Source organism: Squalius cephalus (genome assembly GCF_949319135.1).
Source record: "Squalius cephalus genome assembly, chromosome: 24".
NCBI classification, from domain to species: domain Eukaryota; kingdom Metazoa; phylum Chordata; class Actinopteri; order Cypriniformes; family Leuciscidae; genus Squalius; species Squalius cephalus.
The window spans coordinates 31,522,233-31,540,884 of NC_137145.1; the positions used below are offsets into that span (position 1 = coordinate 31,522,233).

At 42.5% G+C, this 18,652-nt stretch overlaps 1 protein-coding gene across 1 annotated transcript in view; it reads right to left on the minus strand.

Moving 5' to 3' along the window:
- Window positions 1-1,202: 1,202 nt before the first annotated feature.
- LOC307152670 (uncharacterized protein) overlaps window positions 1,203-18,652 on the minus strand; it is a gene marked incomplete at its 3' end in the record, with an annotated part of 191,251 nt that continues 173,801 nt past the window's right edge. Inside the window, exon 3 of the mRNA XM_079861496.1 lies at window positions 1,203-1,304. Coding sequence (XP_079717622.1) covers window positions 1,203-1,304 — 102 coding nt within the window. The remainder of the gene's footprint in view (window positions 1,305-18,652) is intronic.

An 18,652-nucleotide genomic window follows, 5' to 3' on the forward strand; every position in this document is an offset into this window, starting at 1 on the left:
AGAGAGAGTGTGTGTGTGTGTGTGTGTGTGTGTGTGTGTGTGTGTGTGTGTGTGTGAGAGAGAGAGAGAGAGAGAGAGATCTTTCACGCGGAGCCACAGTGCGCACAACACAACAGCCCTGCTTAATGAGTGACGATGAGGACAGAACTAAACATTCAAACGGTTACACTTTAGATCTTTGATATTAAACTCATTTTATTTTAGATTTAGATTTTGTGTATTTTTATAAATCACAACTTATGTGTGTGAAGTGTGAACTTATGTACACTTATGCGTACGCTCTTTCAGGGCCTGTTTTTTGCGACGCAACAGTTATAAATGAGGCCTCTGAGACAAGTCTCATCACAAACCTGCACTTGGACTTTTGTGTGGACCTCATACCTCAATGTACAGATTGATCTTCTTGATGGTGCGCTGAAGGTCCTGGGGCCTCATTTATAAAACTTTGCGTAGGATTTGCGTCAGAAGTGGCGTATGGATGAAACATATGACGTGCGTTCGCACTGAAATATTGGGATTTATAAAACCGTGCGCACACACATCCTACGCAGTTTTCCCTCAATAAATCACAATCAATTCTAAATGTAGCGCAGCTTTTGCGGCTTCATGTCACGCCCATAGTTGCCCATAAATAGCCCGTGAAACGCCCACAAGTTAATATTCATCGACTGCGAAATCATGGCAAACACAGAGAGGAAAACCAAGAAACGTAACTTCACTCACGTCATTACGCATTGTGATGGCATCATGGCATTTTATTACCATCCATTTGATTGCATCTGACGAGCTACAGAAGTGTTATGAAGATGAATTGCATAACATGCTAATATTATTGCAAATATGTGTTCATTTGCATTTCTGTTGAAATCTTCGTTTGATTTTGTTTGTTTTACACTGCAGATCGATCAAACGGGTGTTTGTGTAGGCTGTTAATTGTAAGACTTGCTTTGTGAAGTCTTCATGTTATTTATGAGAGGCAGTATTGCCATTTCTTTTACACAACGGTCTACAGTTTCACACACTTTCACGTGTTACTTCCATCTGCCGACGGTGTCGCCATTTCTCATTTCACCCGGTTTTGTGCGTACGCCTGGGTCAGAGTTTGCGTGAAGGACCTTACATTTTCCCGTCAGGTTTGCTTTTTATAATACCAATTATTGTGTAGAGAGCGGTGTACGCCTTCTTTTGTGCGTACGCAACGTTCATAAATGAGGCCCCTGCACTGCAGGAAGATGCCGACGAGCGTCCACATTCAAATCTTTCAAAGTAGACACTTGTAGAAGTGAGCAAGCTCTGCTTATTACCTTTGACAATGGAAAAAAATTTGTCATGGTACTGACATTGGGATGAGCACAAAATAGTGAATGTGGCTAAGGTTTAAACTCAGAGTACATTACGGCATGTTTTCTATGTACGACGTTCTCAATATAATTCATAATCCCACGTTTATAATGAACAACGCGTTATGGTTATTGTGTTATTGTGTTATAAACGGTGTACGCACAGAACAGAGGGGCGGGGTGAGCAAAGCTCATTATCATTTAAAGACACATGCACTTAAACGGCGAGCTGAAAACAGAGCTGTTTTTGACCAGGTAAAATTAGTGTTTTCTTACAATACTAATGAGTAGGGCCGGGCGGTATGACGGTATATATCGTTACCACGGTAAAAAATGTCAACCGTAACAGATTTTTTCATTCCGTGTATACCGCGACATGTAAATAAGTGGGCGTGGTTAACTCACATGCAGCGTGCAAGAGACTGAGACACTGAGATTTGTCAAGGAAACATGGAGAAAGCAAATCAAGAGGATCCACAAAGGAATTACGGTTTCTAAAGGGTTGTGGTTAACGTGATATTTTCGGGGGGAAAGCATGAAGTAAGGAGTGCATGATTTTTTTTAACAAAAAATGTCTTTAAAGCAAAAAAATAGTTTACTTTGGTTAGAGCCACACAAAAAAAAATCTTTAAAACAGGCTAATGCAGAAGAAAACCGTCAGGGGACAAATTAAATACAAACTTAAATATTCAACATCTAGGCTAGGCCTACCATAGTTTATCTTTTATATTATACTTTTAAGTGTTTGTGTAGGAACAGCAGTTGGTCCACATGTTCAGAAGTTAGTGTGCTTCGCTGTGCGGTAACATTATCTCCTGCAGTGGAGAAGACTCTCTCTGCAGAGACACTGGTTGCAGGAATGCATAAATATCTCTTTGCCATTTTGGAGAGCAAAGGAAATGACACCTTGTTGACATGCCACCAGTTGAGGGGGTCCTCTGTTAGAGGGAGTGGTGGGATACTGCAATATCTGGTCATCTCCTCTTCAACCAAGGCACAGGCTGACTGATGATGATGTGGTGTATCTGAAGCATCAGAGAAGGTCTGTCCCAGCAGACTGTGAAGCAGAGATGAAGCTCTTCCTTTTGAAGTTGTAGGACAGTCATCCTGCAACTCTGTGACTTCAGGCTGTGGGCTCACTGAGATGTTGGCTTCTTTCACTGTGCTGTCTTCTAGATTGTCATGCTCTTTTGCCCCATATTCCTGCTTTTAAGCAATTACAAGAAAATGAAATAAACACAGAGTGTAGATCAAAAATAACTCTTTCAGTAATTAATTGAGGTAATCTAATCCACAGTATACATTATTTGTACACACTGATAAATATTTTTAGATTTAGAAAAATTAGAGGGATTCCTTCGATAAATTTAAGAAATGAAATCAACACACAAATAAGCCTTAATAATATTAAGTAATATTGCACTCTGTAATGTCACATGCTAAAACTTTTTGTCATTAATGATCACAGATATTGTGTAAAAATAATTACCTCTTGTAATGATAAAGCTTCAGTAATCACTGTTTTGTAAGTTTCCTCTCTTTTTTCTTTGGAAAGAAAAGGAAGTGCCTTAAAGGTGGTATCAGTGATTTCAGGCCCAAAAAAAAAAAGATCACATTCATCTAATTTTTCCTAACGATCCGCTAGCTGCCCGCCCCATAAGCATGCCGTCAAAAAAACGCGTCTCTGTAGGCAGCCTAGGCTCTGAGATCTGCACACAAAAACAATTGGTTTCACCAACCACCAGACCTGCAAACTTGTCGCTTTTCGGCGACAATCGCCGTTTTCTTGGTCAATTGGGTCATTTACGTGAATCACATAGAACCGGAGAGTTTTTTTTTTTGTGTGTGTGTGTGTGTGGGGGGGTGGGGGGTGGGGGGGTATTGTTTCTCACAGTAACTGCCATGCAGGCTAGAATTGCGAAACATTATTGGATAATTCTTATAATTGACATTTCTCTGGGCCAATCGGAATCTTAGCACTTTTTCTCTTGGCCAATTGGAATCTTAGCACTTGCGTCAGAATCTTGAAGCACACAGCGTCAACTGAGCTGAGCTCGCCATTTGATGAGACACCTGGCTACCGTGCGAGTCTAATGGAAACTCACGCATGAATTTTCCTGCATTGAACTTGTTTTAGCGCCCGCCAAAGTGAATTTTTGTCCCGCCAAAGTCTTATTTCATCGATGAGTAATGTAGATGAACGGATGCATTTGTGACAGGGCATATGTTTAACTGAAAGAACGAGAGAGAGAGAGCCGGTCGCGCGCGCGCACTCTCTGTGTAAACGACTTCACCGTCTCCAAACTAGGCGCTGTGTTGCTCTCTCCCTCGCACATATTAATCAAAATAAATGGACACGGTGGTAAAAGGTCGGAAGACCAAAGTTTCATGTGGAGCATTCGGAGATTTTTTTTTTTTTTTTTTTTTCTGAATTACTGCTGGGTGTAAATTGTGCTAAATAAGCTTCCTTATCTTCTCTGAAAAGCGTTCCGGACATTCAGCTGACATAAAACAACACTTTAATTAAACGAAATAAAACATACTCGGTTACCAATGTAACCTCGGTTCTCTCTAGAAGAGGGAACGAGTATTGCGTAAGTTGCTTACGCATCGGGAAAGTCTTCTTTCTTCGAGATCTGAAGCCAAAAATTATCCTTAATTTTGTATTCATTGTCAACGCAGTGCAGCAGCCCGCATGCGCGTGGATCCAAGCTTTAGTAGCGCACCATTTGGAAAACACCGACCATTTAGACGCGTAGAGCCATCTCGTAGAGGGGGCTCTAGACTGTGTGATCGTGTTCACAACCCCTTCTGACAGGTCAACGGGTATCCGTTGATCACCCATGCATGCAGAGACGAACGCTCTGGATGGGGATGCCAGATCGATCCACCGGCTTGGGAGAGGAGATCCTTTCTCACCGGGATCGGCCATGGGGATGAGTGCGACAGCCTCACTAGCTCTGGGTACCAAGTTTGGTTCTCCCAGCGCAGGGCTATCAGAAGCACTGAGTGGTGCGTTTCTCTGATCCTCGAAATGACCTGTGGCAACAGGGAGATCGGAGGAAAAGCATACAGCGGGAGGCTGGGCCATGTCTGGGACAAGCGCGTCCTCGCTTTTCGAGTAATATTTCGGGCAGTGAGCGTTGTCTTTCGACGCAAAGAGGTCGATCTCCGCTCTGCCTAATAGGCGCCAGAGAAACTGGACTGTCTGGGGGTGCAGGGACTATTCTCCCGGGGGAATGTTGTCCCTGGACAGTCTGTCTGGACCGACATTCAGGTGGCCCGGCACGTGCGCGGCTCTCAGCGAGCGCAGCGAGCGGTAAGCCCACACGAGAAGGCGTTCTGTCAGCTTGCACAGATTCCTGGATCTGACACCGCCCTGTCGGTTCACATAGGATACCACGGACATGTTGTCCGAGCGGACTAGCACATGGTGATCCTGTATGAATGGGAGGAAGCGCTTGAGCGCGTTCTCGACCGCTATCATCTCCAAACAGTTTATGTGGAGGCATTTTTCCTGGTCTGACCACAGGCCAAAAACCGGTTTGCCCTCGAAAAGAACGCCCCAACCTGAGGTGGAAGCGTCCGTCGAGATAACTTTGCGGTGTGAGATAGCTCCCATTGTCACTCCCCGCTGGTACCAGTCGGCCGCTAACCAGGGCTTCAGTGCTGAAACGCAGCTCTGAGTCACTCTGATTCGGATGCCGCCGGAAGCCCATGCTCTGTGAGGCATTTGGGCATTCAGCCAGCGTTGTAGCGGGCGCATTCGTAAGAGACCCAGCTGAAGCACTGCTGCAGCTGAGGCCATACAACCCAGCAACCTCTGAAATGTTTTGAGAGGTGCGGTGCTGCCCGGCCGGAAGGATGCGGCCAGGCGTCGAATGCAACGCGCGCGCTGTGTCGACAGGCGGGCCGTCATCGCTACAGTGTCCAGATTCAAACCCAGAAAAGAGGTTGATTGACTGGGCACTAGCGAGCTCTTGGTCCAGTTGACCGTAAAGCCCCAGGCTTTCTAGGTGGCTGAGAAGCACTGTGGCGGATGAGTTCGGCCTCTGACTGTGCTAAAATCAGCCAATCGTCCAGATAGTTTAGAATTCGCACTCCCTGCCCTCTCAGGGGAGCGAGAGCCGTGTCCATGCACTTCGTGAATGTACGGGGTGCTAAAGACAGGCCAAACGGCAGGACGGTGTATTGATATACCTGACCGTCGAAGGCGAATCTCAAGAATGGCCTGTGACGGGGTATTATCTGGATCTGAATGTACGCGTCTTTCAGATCGAGAGAGATGAACCAGTCCCTCGGGCGAATCTGCGCGAGGATCTGCCTGGTTGTGAGCATTTTGAACGGTCTTCTCATAAGAGCTTTGTTCAAATATCTCAGATCCAAAAACTCGCTCATAGAAGGGTGAACCGGTTCTATAGCCCCTTTGCACAGAAGTGTGCTATTTCTGCTTGAAGTAGATGTGCTACTTCTCCATTCACTCTCGTCTCGGTACGCGCCTGAAAGCGCGGAGGGCGGCGAGTGAACTGCAGAGTATAGCCCATTTTTACTGTGCTTAGCACCCATTCTGATGCGCCTGGAATAGCTTCCCACGCTTTTGCGTGTGCAGCCACGGGCAGAATGGCCTCCGGGCTCCGATCGCCGCGTATCGCGGGCTCGAGAGCTCGAAACGGAGGGGCGGGCGCGGCGCGCGCGCTCTTGGTGCTTAGATACGGCGGATCGCACGCAGCGATAGCTGGCCGTTTAACACACAGTGTCCCGGTGGCTTTGGACGGGGAACATATAGTGTGAGGCGCGACGCGCGATGGCAGCGTCAGGGGCGAAAATGTTCGTTAGTATGTGTGAGCGCTCGAGGGCGGGCACAGGACTTACATTCAAAACATGACCGGTCGTGCGAGGCCGTGTGACAGAGCGGGCAGTGAGTAGGTGTGGGCACGGAGAAGTAGACACGTGACCTACTTTTAACACTAAAGCGGCTTTTGCCTGCTTTATGAGAGTGGGCTCTGTGAGAGACACGGGATGTATAGTGCTTGTGTACAGGGGTGAGCACAGAAACGTGGGCACATTCACTGCACTTGAAACACATACGGCGTCAGCCGTGCAACCAGACATTACGCTATTTTGAAATTTCTCTGGGTTGCCGTGAGAACGGCGGTTGCGCGCAGGCGAGCGGGTAGATATACCGGCTCGTTGACTGCGAGGTAAACAGCTGCAGTAGCCGTGGCAACGGGGACTGACAGAGCGTGAAGCTTCGACGGTGGTCCAGCCGCAGCGCTGCGGGACTTAACCGTCTTTTCTTCTCTCGTGTTTAGACGCTCATAAATACTCGAGCACCATGAGTAGGTGTGGTGCGAGAGGCGGGTTCTCTTTCTGTAAGTAAGAAAAACTGGCCGCGAGCTCGGAGAAGCAAGCAGCATAAATTTGTATCTGTCCCGAGAGCTGGGCTCGAACACGGATCTCCCGCGCGAAAGCGTATGATTTTGCCACTGAGCCACAGGAGAAAACACATTAGCTTTCGGTTAGCGCGAGCATATAAAAAGCGACCTCATGTGTCGCGTCGGCATTTGTTTGCAGGCGTGCGTGTATTTAAAACAGGCTCGTTTACTGCAATAGTAATATTTCCAGCCGCCTGAACTTAATAGGGGACTGAGAAATGTGTGAGAATTGGCGGTTGTCCGGCCGCAGCGGGACTAACACACTCTTCTCTTTTCGCCGGTGAGTGAGGCGCGCGCGCTGAACGTTGCTCGTGACCGTCCGCTCTGTCATCCCTTGTGAACGGCGGGCGGGCTTGCTTTCTGTATGTAAGAAAAACTGGCCGCGAGCTCGGAGAAGCGAACAGCATAAATTGTATCTGCCGCGAGAGCAACGGGATCGAACCCGGGTCTCTAGCGTGAAAGTCTAAGATTCCGCCACTGAGCCACAGGGGAGAATACATTAGCTTTCGGTTAGCGTCATCATGTCTTGTGACGGCGTTTGCTTGCAGGCGTGCGTGTATTTATAACAGGCTCGTATACTGCGATAGTAACAATTCCAGTCGCCTGAACTTAAGAGGGGACTGAGAAATGTGTGAGAAATGGAGGTTATAGTCCGGCCACGGCGGGACGAAAACACTCTGTTCCCCTTTCACCGGTGAGTGACGCGCGAGGACGGAGTAGCTTTCTTGTAACGTAAAGAGAGCTCCAAGACCGTCCGCTCCTGCCATCCCTTGTGAGCGGCGCAGTTTGCGCGGCTCGAACAGAGGGAGAGGAAACTCGCTCCGAGACCGTCCGCTTCTGCCATCCCTTGAGAGCGGCGCAGTTGCATGGCTCGAACAGAGGGAGAGTACGGGTCGGGTATCTATCACATTCGCCTCATCTCCTGACGCGGCGGCGGCGCGGGCGAGAGCCGGCGGTTGAGCGGCCGGGAGGGAGAGGGCGAGAGAGAGCTCGAGGGAGAGGTTCCGGCGAGCTCCTCAGTCACAACAGTCTCCGGTGGTCTCTGCGAGCGGCGCTTCTTATTGCGCGGCCCGGCAGGGACAGGCGGAGCGACAGCTTGGTCGAAAGCTTCAAGTCGAGCCCGCAGGGTCGACATTGAAAGCTCTTCGCACTCGGGGCAGCCTCCCGTAGAGAGTGCGGTGGCGGCGTGCCCGCGGCCCAGGCAGAGAGCGAAGAAGAGGTGGCGGTCTCCATTGCTGAGCGGGGCGCGGCAGAAGCCGCAGGAAAAACGAGGCGTTTTTACAAAAACGCCTCGTGCTCTTTTAGAATACAGAGAAAGTGTGTCGCGGAGCGAACACACACAGTAACAGTAATAATGTAAAGGATATGTCGCCGGATAGCGTAGCAGGCACGGATGGCTGAAGGCGGCGAAGACGGCCGGCTTCCTCAGGCGCTGTCCTAAGCTTGCTGGTCGCTGGTTTCAACGGCGGCGGCTCTCAAGATCCAGCGATGCGAAGAGCTTCGCTGAAGACAAGAAAATCAGATATTTAGCCTGTGAGCGCTGGTTATATACACGCTGGCCACACCCATTCTGACGGTTAGAAGGGTGTGAAGGGTGCGAAGCGCCCTCATTGGAGGCCGCGTATCAGAGCACTCACTGATAGGCTTAAGCAGTTGCCGCCGAGCAGCCAATGAGCACGCTTATACAGCCGGCCTAGGTCTGCCGGCTGCTGCACTGCGTTGACAATGAATACAAAATTAAGGATAATTTTTGGCTTCAGATCTCGAAGAAAGAAGACTTTCCCGATGCGTAAGCAACTTACGCAATACGAGAGAACCTCTCGTAAGAGAACTATACAGTGATGAAATGTTTTCTATGTTGACACAAATCTTGGATGTCCATGTCCTAACTGCTGGGATAATCACACAACGCGCACGACACGTCCAATTTGTGAACTAATGACTCCTTTGAACCGATTCATTTTAATGAATGGTTAAAACAACTGATCTTTCCAACAGTGAACTCAGGAGACGTCTGAATCGGTGTATAACTAATCAGCAGAGGTGGGTAGAGTATCCAAAAACTGTACTCAAGTAAAAGTACAAGTACTTATAGAAATATTTACTCAAAGTAAAAGTAAAAATAATAATCTTAATAGTTACTTGAGTAAGAGTAAAAAAGTATCCAATGAAAAAACTACTCAAGTAGCGAGTAACTAGTTACTTCGGATCATATAGGCCTATATATATATATATATATATATATATATATTTATTTATTTATATATATATATATATATATATATATATATATATATATGAAGACTTCATGATGCAAAAGCCTCTGAGTGCCATCTGAAATTTTCTTCCAAAACAATCATTTTTATCAAGCTTGTATATTTAAGGTCAGTAAATTCACTTTAATGAAAATTAATAGGTAGGCTACTTTTCATTGACATTTAACCCCCTGAGGTCGGCTATCGCGCCGGCGCGATAGGCTCGTTTTTTTCCGTATGAGTGTAAAAAAAAAATACACAAAAAATATTATTTTTTATCTTATATGCTTGTGTTATACATCAATCGATCCTGTTTAGTGTGTATTTTTTTTGTGTATGCTCATAATAAAAACAAAGTGTTGTGCTTTTCGCCAAATAAAGAAAAATAAACATGATGCGAGTTCTGCCTACTCTCCGTCAGTGAAGTCAATTCTGAAACGCGTCCGAAAATGAACTGTAACTCAGCGAATACTCAGTCAAACAGGCATACAGTCACACAGGCATGAAGCTTGAATTCTCTTCTTTCAAATGAAGTAATTTTTATAAAAAACAAATATTCACAGTTTATATAATATGTATGTAAAGAGAGAGATGTCAGTCGTTCTCATCTCAGCTAATTAAGTTTTAATGTGACTCCGCCTACGGAGACCGTGCTATTCAAACGCAAATGTGAGGCGATCCATACAAACCTGTGAAACGCCCACATCCGCTGGATAAGGCCGGTGAAACACTGGATGCGTGGCGTAAGCGTCTCAGCTGCGTGGCGTGTCCGTTTTTATTTCGGCTCCCATCCATGTTAACAGTTTAGAGTTTGCATACTGCCTGTGTGAGACGCGCGTCTCAGGCGCGGCACGAGCCGCGTGGAAAACGCGTGCATTCTAGAAATAGAACCGACGCCTATTTTTCACGCGACACGCAAGCGTCTTGGAAGCGTTTCCATGCAAAATTGAATAGGAAAATCTGTTTATTTGTCATTTTGACACGAATACATATTAATAAATGTCCTTTTGATGTTTAAAAGTGTCTAGGTTTTGACATAAATGCAAATATAAATGTAATTTTACAAAATATGATCGATTTTCAAATACTGCTGTATTGAATGAACAGCTTTTAGCAAACTCTATTGCTATACTGAGATGAGGAATATATACTGTATGTGTTTTGTCAAAAATAAAGTCATCAACTAACTAATGAATCCTTTACTTTGAAATACGTATGATAAAATGTATACTTTAGTTTTGAAAGACGTTGACTAGTTTTGAAAAGATTATAAAGTATGTGCATGCATATATATGTGTGTGTGTATATATGAAGAGTTCAGATGCAAAAGCCTCTAAATGCCATCTGAAATTTTCTCCTAGAATGATCATTTTTATGAAGCTTGTATATTTAAGTTAGCTATAGGTGACACACCTGAATGAATGGCTCATTAAGTATGCAGGGACGTAGTCTCACCAGGTGTGAACTACTACATATGCATGATGCTGTTGGAGCGTTTACGCCCCATCCGCATATTGGCTTTCCAAACTAAAAGTGTTTCACAAAACTAAAATCAATGTATCGTTTTTTTGTGAATGATTAGGCAGGATCATTTTGAAGAAAAAACACTAGGCGATGACATCCATTAGTCAAAAGTCTTATTGCCATATATTTAGTATGTGTTTTGTGGCCTTATTTCAGAAACTTTAATTTTTAGTTTTTTCGATAACCATGCATAAACATTATTCTCTCAAAAATGAAAACATGTACATACATGTGGCTCACATATTATGGAAGTCCTGTTTGTGCTATATAGAGTGAATTTACACCTTTGCCATTAATATGTTTATAAGCAACTGAAAAAAGCACAAATGTCAGGGCATGTCAGAACATCTCAAGGACCCCAAAAACACCCCAGACCCCAGAGGGTTAAGTGTGAACATAAACATACAAGCTTGATAAAAATGCTCTTTTAGAAGAAAATTTCAGATGGTACTTAGAGGCTTTTGCCTCTGAAGTCGTCATATATATAAAATGATATTATTTAGATTTTGTTTATTTAAATGACTATTATTATCAGCTATCTTTGCAACAAAAACAGAAGAGAGACGTAGCCTAAGCATTATTTCTGCCATCTGTATAGCTCGAAAATCATACATTTGGATTATTAGACAATGTCGAAATAAAGTGAATCTGCAGAGTGTTGCATTCAAAGGCATGTATTGACAGAGAAGAGTTAAAAACTCTTCACATGTGCTCGCGCTCATGACTGCTATTGAACATCTGAACCATAGACTGTAAAAAATAGATCTGAACACAAAACAAAAAACAAATAAAAGTACATTGACGGATCTTCTTCTGACTGTTCTCCAAAATATAATCAAATGTATATTTCTGCAAGCATGTTTAACTGTCTACGGCAGGCAAAGGCATTCGTTTTCAAGTCGAGTTCGCACGCCACTGCGCAACAATACCGCGGGATGGCGGGTGTTCATAAACTGTGAGTGTGAACAATGGTAGCTTTATTTAATGTAAATTAATGTATATGTCCAAAAAACGGGTAATGTCATACTTTCTAGTATCGTGGCGTAATAATCTGTTTGGTTGTAAAATGTATTACCTGAGTGAAATGAAATCGAATATATCGTCCTGACTCCTGTGGAATCATTCATTCACAGACAGCTTACGAAGATGTTCAACTAATAAAGATCTTCATCGCTGGGAAAAATAAGATGCATTTGAAGATTTGCTCTCACTTGACTGTACTGTTGGTCCACTGCCACTTCATCTAACGCTCTTGATGTGCTTAAATCTTCCTGTTACGACTCCGAGTCCAGTGTGAATTGAAATCGCTTCAGATGATTCAGTGCGTGCAGGGAACTGAACAGAATCAGGAACTGAATCATTCAAACTGATTCGCGAACCGACTTAGACAGATCTGCCAACTTGTTTGATGAAGTCTTTGAACAGAATCGACTCAAAAGAGTGATTCATTTGTGAATTGAGCATCGCTCAAGTCCAGAAAAAAAGATACAGCGCGCTTGGAATAAACTACGCATTTAACAACACATATTGCATTAAAATAAAGTAACGAGAAGGACATCGCCCAATGTAACGAAGTAAAAGTACAGTTTTTTCATTAGAAATGTACTCGAGTTAAAGTAAAAAGTACCCACATTGAAATCTACTCTTAAAAGTAAATTTTTTCTAAAAAAGTACTCAAGTAAATGTAACGAAGTAAATGTACTTCGTTACTACCCACCTCTGCTAATCAGTAACACTTTACAATAAGGTTCTATATATTACATAAATTATATAAAAAGTACAGTTTGCTAACTCAAGCTTAAACTTTAAAATAAATAAAACCACTTGTTTTGTTTTTTTAAAAGCATATGACTACATTTTTCCACACAGTGCTATCAAGAATCGATAAGAGAATCGTTAAAGAATTGGATCGATAATCAGAATCGTCAGTGGCATTATTATTGATAAAATCGTATCAATTCCCATCCCTATGTGAAGACAGTAAAATTATAATCAAACATTAAAGAACATACATGTTTTTTTAATAGTTTTTTTTTAAGAGTTAAAAGATTAAAAACAACCCCCCCCCCCCCAGCGACACTGTCACAGTTTGCAGGTCTGAACCACTCAAAACCGCTCCAACCAATCACCGACAGGGGGAGGGTGTTGTGAGGTTTTGAGCCAGTTTCTTCTTCAGCTCTGACTTCCCGTGCAGCCGTGCACAAGCTCAAAACCTCACAACACCCTCCCCCTGTCGGTGATTGGTTGGAGCACTATTTGTTTTGGTTTTGAGTGGTTGGTGAAACCAGTTGTTTTTGTGTGCAGATCTCAGAGCCTAGGCTGCCTACAGAGACGCGGTTTTTTGATGGCATGCTTATGGGGCGGGCAGCTAGCGGATCGTTAGGAAAGATTAGATGAATGTGATAAAAATATTTTTGGGCCTGAAATCACTGATACCACCTTTAAAGCGCGGGTCAAGAGAAGCCCATTTGTTAAGAAGGCTAGTCTCCTGCTCAGTGGTGTACCTTTTGCTTAGGTCCTCACATATGACCCTCTTTATCTCCCTGATCATCACTGATTTCTCCTCAGTGTTTTCTTTCATGTCCTGGATCAGTTTAGCATGCAGTGGGGCAATTAAACACGCTGTGGGGCTGCTCTCCTCTGACATTAGAAGGGTGGCATCTTTCATAGGCTTAAGGCGAGACACGGCAGGCAAAAACATCGTTTTTTTTTTACTGGTCAATTTTGAGATTTTTGGATATTTGTCTTCAATAACGTGTGTTCTTTCAGACTTGTGTTGAAAAAAAGTCCGAAATACACATTTAGGTCTTTATTTTATTACACTTTGCCTGTTTGCGTCTGTAGATTTCTCATAAATTCAACAAAAGTTTGCGTTCTTAATCAACATGCTGCTCCGCGATCTCTGCCGGCACCCTTTCATCAGAAGCACCGTTAGGAAGCTCTCTCTCTTGTGTACAATCCTGTCGGATCCAAATATGGTCATTTCCTTTTTATCAGCAACCAATCGCGAAAGTAAAAGGGCTGAATGCGCAATCTCATTGGCTGATGAAAAATCTTTAAAGCCCGTTTTCTCAAAATGACTTTTCTCTCATACTCTAAGTTCGAAATCTCCACTTCAGTAGCACCTATATACACCAAACCTTCCAGTCTTGTACCTAGTTATATTATGAAGACATTTACAGAGGGATTTGTAAATAAATTATTCCTAGCCAGATTTATATAACATTTTATTCCAAAAAACACGGCGAAAATCATTTTTTTAAGGCTATTGACAGTATTTTCTGATTTACAGGATAACAAAAGTAGATATCCATAAATCCCTCTGTAATTTTTTTTCCATCTAATATGTGAACACAATGAAAAAATAATTTTTAACCTGGCTTTATCCAATACTCAGATTTCGTTTTTTAAAATATATGCAAATTAGTGCATATTTGATTAGATATTGCCTAATTTGCATATTTAAACATCAAATTACAGAAAACTTGTAATACATTTTTTTCTCATCTTAATGTTGGTAATCAACTGGAAAAGTTTCATGATGATATCTGCTAGTTAAAATTTTTACCCTATTCACCTGTAGTGTCTCGCCTTAAGAGCGTTTATTACATCCTCAGTGCATGAAATATTGGATTCCGTGAGAGTGAAGATTTCAGCCGCGCCTTTTCTCACCTCCTGTGATAGTAACCCAGCACAGACAGCCTCTTTCAACCATCTCGTATGCGCTGTTCCATCTTGTGATGACGTCTGATTTCAGTTTGTTTAAGTTGTTTTTGTTTCTCCTTCAACTGATGGTTTGCAATTGCGCTGCGGTGGAAAAAAGTCACGATCCACCTCACCCTCCCTAACAACCTTGACACTGACGGCAACTTTAGCGCTCGCTGAGAAGCCAAATTCAGTGTGTGCGCATAACATCTCACATGTGAAATCTTGCCGAGCTGTGCTGCAACAGCCATGTTAGAGGCATTGTCACTCACCAAAACTAAGTCTTTGTTCAGAATTTTCCATTCATCTGAAACATTGTGCAGTAGTTCAGCAATATTCGCCCCTGTGTGACTTTCGCTCAAAGCACGCGTTTGCAGAACACAAACCGCAAGCTTCCACTCATCTGTAATGTAGTGTGCCGTAATAGTGACACATGATTCTGTTGTAATTGATGTCCATGCATCGCATGCTATTGCCACTCTGTCCGTATTACTTAGGACGTGATCTTTACACTTACTGTAGAGTGCGGGGACCGCTGTCTCACTAAAATAACAACGAGAGGGCAAACTGTATCATGGCTCAAGTACCTGTAACATCGTGCAAAATCCTTGGTTATCCACAACGGAGTAAGGGTGCAAATCTTTGGCTATAAAACCCGCCACTGATCGGGTAATTCGTTTCGCCTTTTCAGAATTCGATGGAAGCTTTGCTACTTGCTCGAGGGTCCTTTGACTGTAACCGGGAGTGTTCGTGATTGGAACAGAATGCTGTTTCTCCAGCTCTGAGTGGAACCGCGTAATATGTTTCCTCATAATAGTTGTGTTGCCGAAATATTTGAATTTGGTGCCACAGACTTTGCACACAGTATGGCTTTTATCAACGACACCTTTTTCAGTGTCTTCAGAAAATCCAAAATGTTGCCACACAGTCGATTTCAAATTTGATGGAGCAGGTCGTAGTTTGTCCATTTTATCTTAAACGAAGCCAATTCACCAGCATACGAATGTTCGTCTATCAACGGGTTTTTCTGTTTGGCCAGTGACTGCACGCGCGCACGCACAGTGGTGAAGTGGCAGTTTGAATTGAACACAGAAGCGATGTGAGTGCTTAGTGCAAAAATACAAATATTTACAAAATATTAATCTATCAATCTCAAACGCACATTCACAGGGTTTTTTTGTGCAAACAAAGCACTCACTTCATAAACTTGAGGTTAATCCACTGGAGTCACATGGATTACTTCAATGATGTCTTTATTACATTTCTGGGGCTTGAAAGTGGTAGTTGCATAGGCTGTCAATGGATGGACAAAAAGCTCTCAGATTTCATTAAAAATATCTTAATTTGTGTTCCAAAGACGAATTAATGTCTTACAGGTTTGGAACGACATGAGGCTGAGTAATGTAGGGCTGGGCGATATATCACATGACATTGTTAGGCGCGTCTCGTCAGTAAAGCCGGTTCCTTGATTAGTAGGCTAGTAAATCGCCATCACCTGCTTTCAGATGGAGCGGTATTTACTACACAGAGCCGTAGTTCACTGACAAGCTGAGCCATATCGCATTAATTATCGCGGACATATCGCCTGCATAGTCCATAGAATCTATTGTACAATTAATGGTAAATGTTCTTTAATGTTTTAATTATTTTAAACCAATAATGCTTTAATAAATTTAGGTCTTGGCCACGTCAGTTTAAAATAGCTTAAAATTATTTCAGTTACTCCAAAGAACTTTACATTCTACATGGGGTAGACCCCCTCCCCTGAAAAAAAGAAAAGGCATTGGCCAAACTCCACCCCCATAAAAAAAACAACCAGATATGACACTAATAATGTGACACAAATTATTTTACTGGAAAACTAGAATTTTTAGCTTTGCAGTCCAACAAAGTGCAATGTGTCGATAAAATATTTTAAAACACAAAAATAGACTTTTCTTGGTCTGGACGATATATCGTTTAAGCATCGATACTATGATATGTGTATCTGCGATAGCCAGTAGAAAAAATCCTTAGCATTGAGCCCTGACTTTATTGTATTACAACAAACATGATATTTACATACCTCACAAGTTTTGATGAACTTGGTGGGTTCCTCTTTAACCCTCTGAGGTCTGAGCTGTTTTCTGGGCCCTGGAGGTGTTCTGACATCCTCTGACATTTCTGGTTATTTCTGTTACTTGTGACATTTTCATGGCTAAAGTCTAATTAAACTGTATTCAGCACAAACTCTGCTACAACAATATATCAACAGCATGTATGTAAAAGTTTGTAGTTTTGAGATAATGACATTTATGCATGGTTTGTGAAAATACAAAAAAAAAATTCTCACTGAAATAAGGCCATGAAACCCATACTGATTATTTCTTCACAAGACTTTTGAAAATTGTATCACGTAGCCTAGAATATTTGCTCCAAAACAATGTGAAAATCACCCTGACTGCTCATTCAGAGAAGACAATATATTGATTTAAAAATTTTACGACGTGTTTTGTGTTAGAAAGCCTTATGCGGCAGCTCATTAATATGTAAGCTTTTCTCACCTGAGAAAGACAAAGAACCTCCCCAACGGCCCTATTAGGAGCTATCCTAATATAGCTCCTAATAGCCCTGTCATTCTGAGCAACCTTGCACAATACTGTAAATGAGGAGATTTAAAAAAGAATGGCTTTTAAATTGTTTGGATTTATTTACAACACAACATAACCCAAAGATACACAACAAATGCCAAAAAAAAAACACTTCAAAGACAGACCTTTGTGCCATTCCTAAAAACATTGTACATAGGTGTTTGATTTTCACTTTACCATGTTCATGTTCCAGAGACTCATGTGAATGTTGAAGTCGGCAGGACTCAGTGGCATCTGGGCCCTGAAAAATAAGTGAACATACTGATATCAAGAGAAAGGCCTGCACGATTTTGGAAATAAATATTAGATTTTTCTGGTTAAAATTGCTTTTTAAAGTTCACAAAATACACACACACACACAAATGTTTCCAACAATATATAATATAATGAACACAAGGTTTGTTGTGCCTTGTAGGCATAAGCTATGCGCAGTGCTGGGTAAAATAATAATAACAATAGATAGCAGTATAAATCTTCCAAAATATTTCAGTAACAACCAAGCTAGAGAAAAATATATTGATTATCATGTTACTTCAAATGTTTCCATTCGTTATGATGATATGAAATGAGATAATAGTAAAAACATGAAGCCGTTTGGTGCGTTTTGCTTTTCAAATGTTCAAATGATACATTCAAACGCGATCGCGCTGCAAAATCTGATACATTCAAACGCGATCGCGCTCAAATATAAAACATTATGGTTACCATACATATCTACGTTTGACCAGATATCCACAAACACAGTAGGCTTAACAGTAAACACGGGTCTAAATATTATAATATTCCCCATATATCTAGCAACAGTTCAACTGCAATGTGACATTTATGCAACAATAACAAACTAATATGTAAAAATTTCTTACCTTAAATCTTTATTGTCTTCAAATCGCGTTCTTCTTCTTCTGAGGTAGCCTAAATCCAATGTAAGCTCTGGCGCGTCTTTCAAACACAGTAAGGAGTAAGTTACGAAGTCTCTGCTTCTTTGTTTTGAGGTGATGAGGGCGTTTACAGGTCTGCGTTTCTCCGCATGGATCATTTGCATGTCAATCGCTCGTGCGCTCGTAGGCGTGTTCAAATTAAATTTAATGAGGACGCGTTTGAGAAACTGTACATGCCGCTGCTTTCGTATGGATTACTTAAAAATAGAATATTTGTTTTTTATATTATTTACATACTTTAAAAATAGAGATTCCAAGCGTTGTATAGACATGCGTTTCAAGTCTGTGTGACAAACATTCGCTGAGTTACAGGTAGGGATGTTAACCGATGACCGTTTGACCGATGGTTGACCGTATCAACGTTGACCGGTCAAAGTTGTCGGTAGTCGGTTAAAAAAAAAAAAAAGTGATCTCTAAATTAGGCTATTATAGACAGTGGACTTTACTCTACTACAGTTAGCCATCTCATTCCAAGATGTTTTTGTGTGAAGTGAACAAATCCCTCACACTCAATTTTTCATAACTCACCTGTTTGTATTTAATAAACCAATAAAAACATTTGGCGCGAGGTCACAGCGTTTGGGTTCGCGCGCTCACAGGGTTTGCGAAAAGTAAAGGCTACAGGCTAAAACACTCGAGGTTAGAGCCAGGGCAGACGACAGGATGAAGCGTGTAAAGAAGTGTGTGGGACCATTTCACCAAAAAGAATGACACAGATGTAAGTTGCAACTTGTGTGATACAGTGCTTAAATACAGTAGTAACACATCAACTATGATCACCTTAAAACGCGACACCCGCAAGCCTCTTCGGGTGAGAAAGGTAGC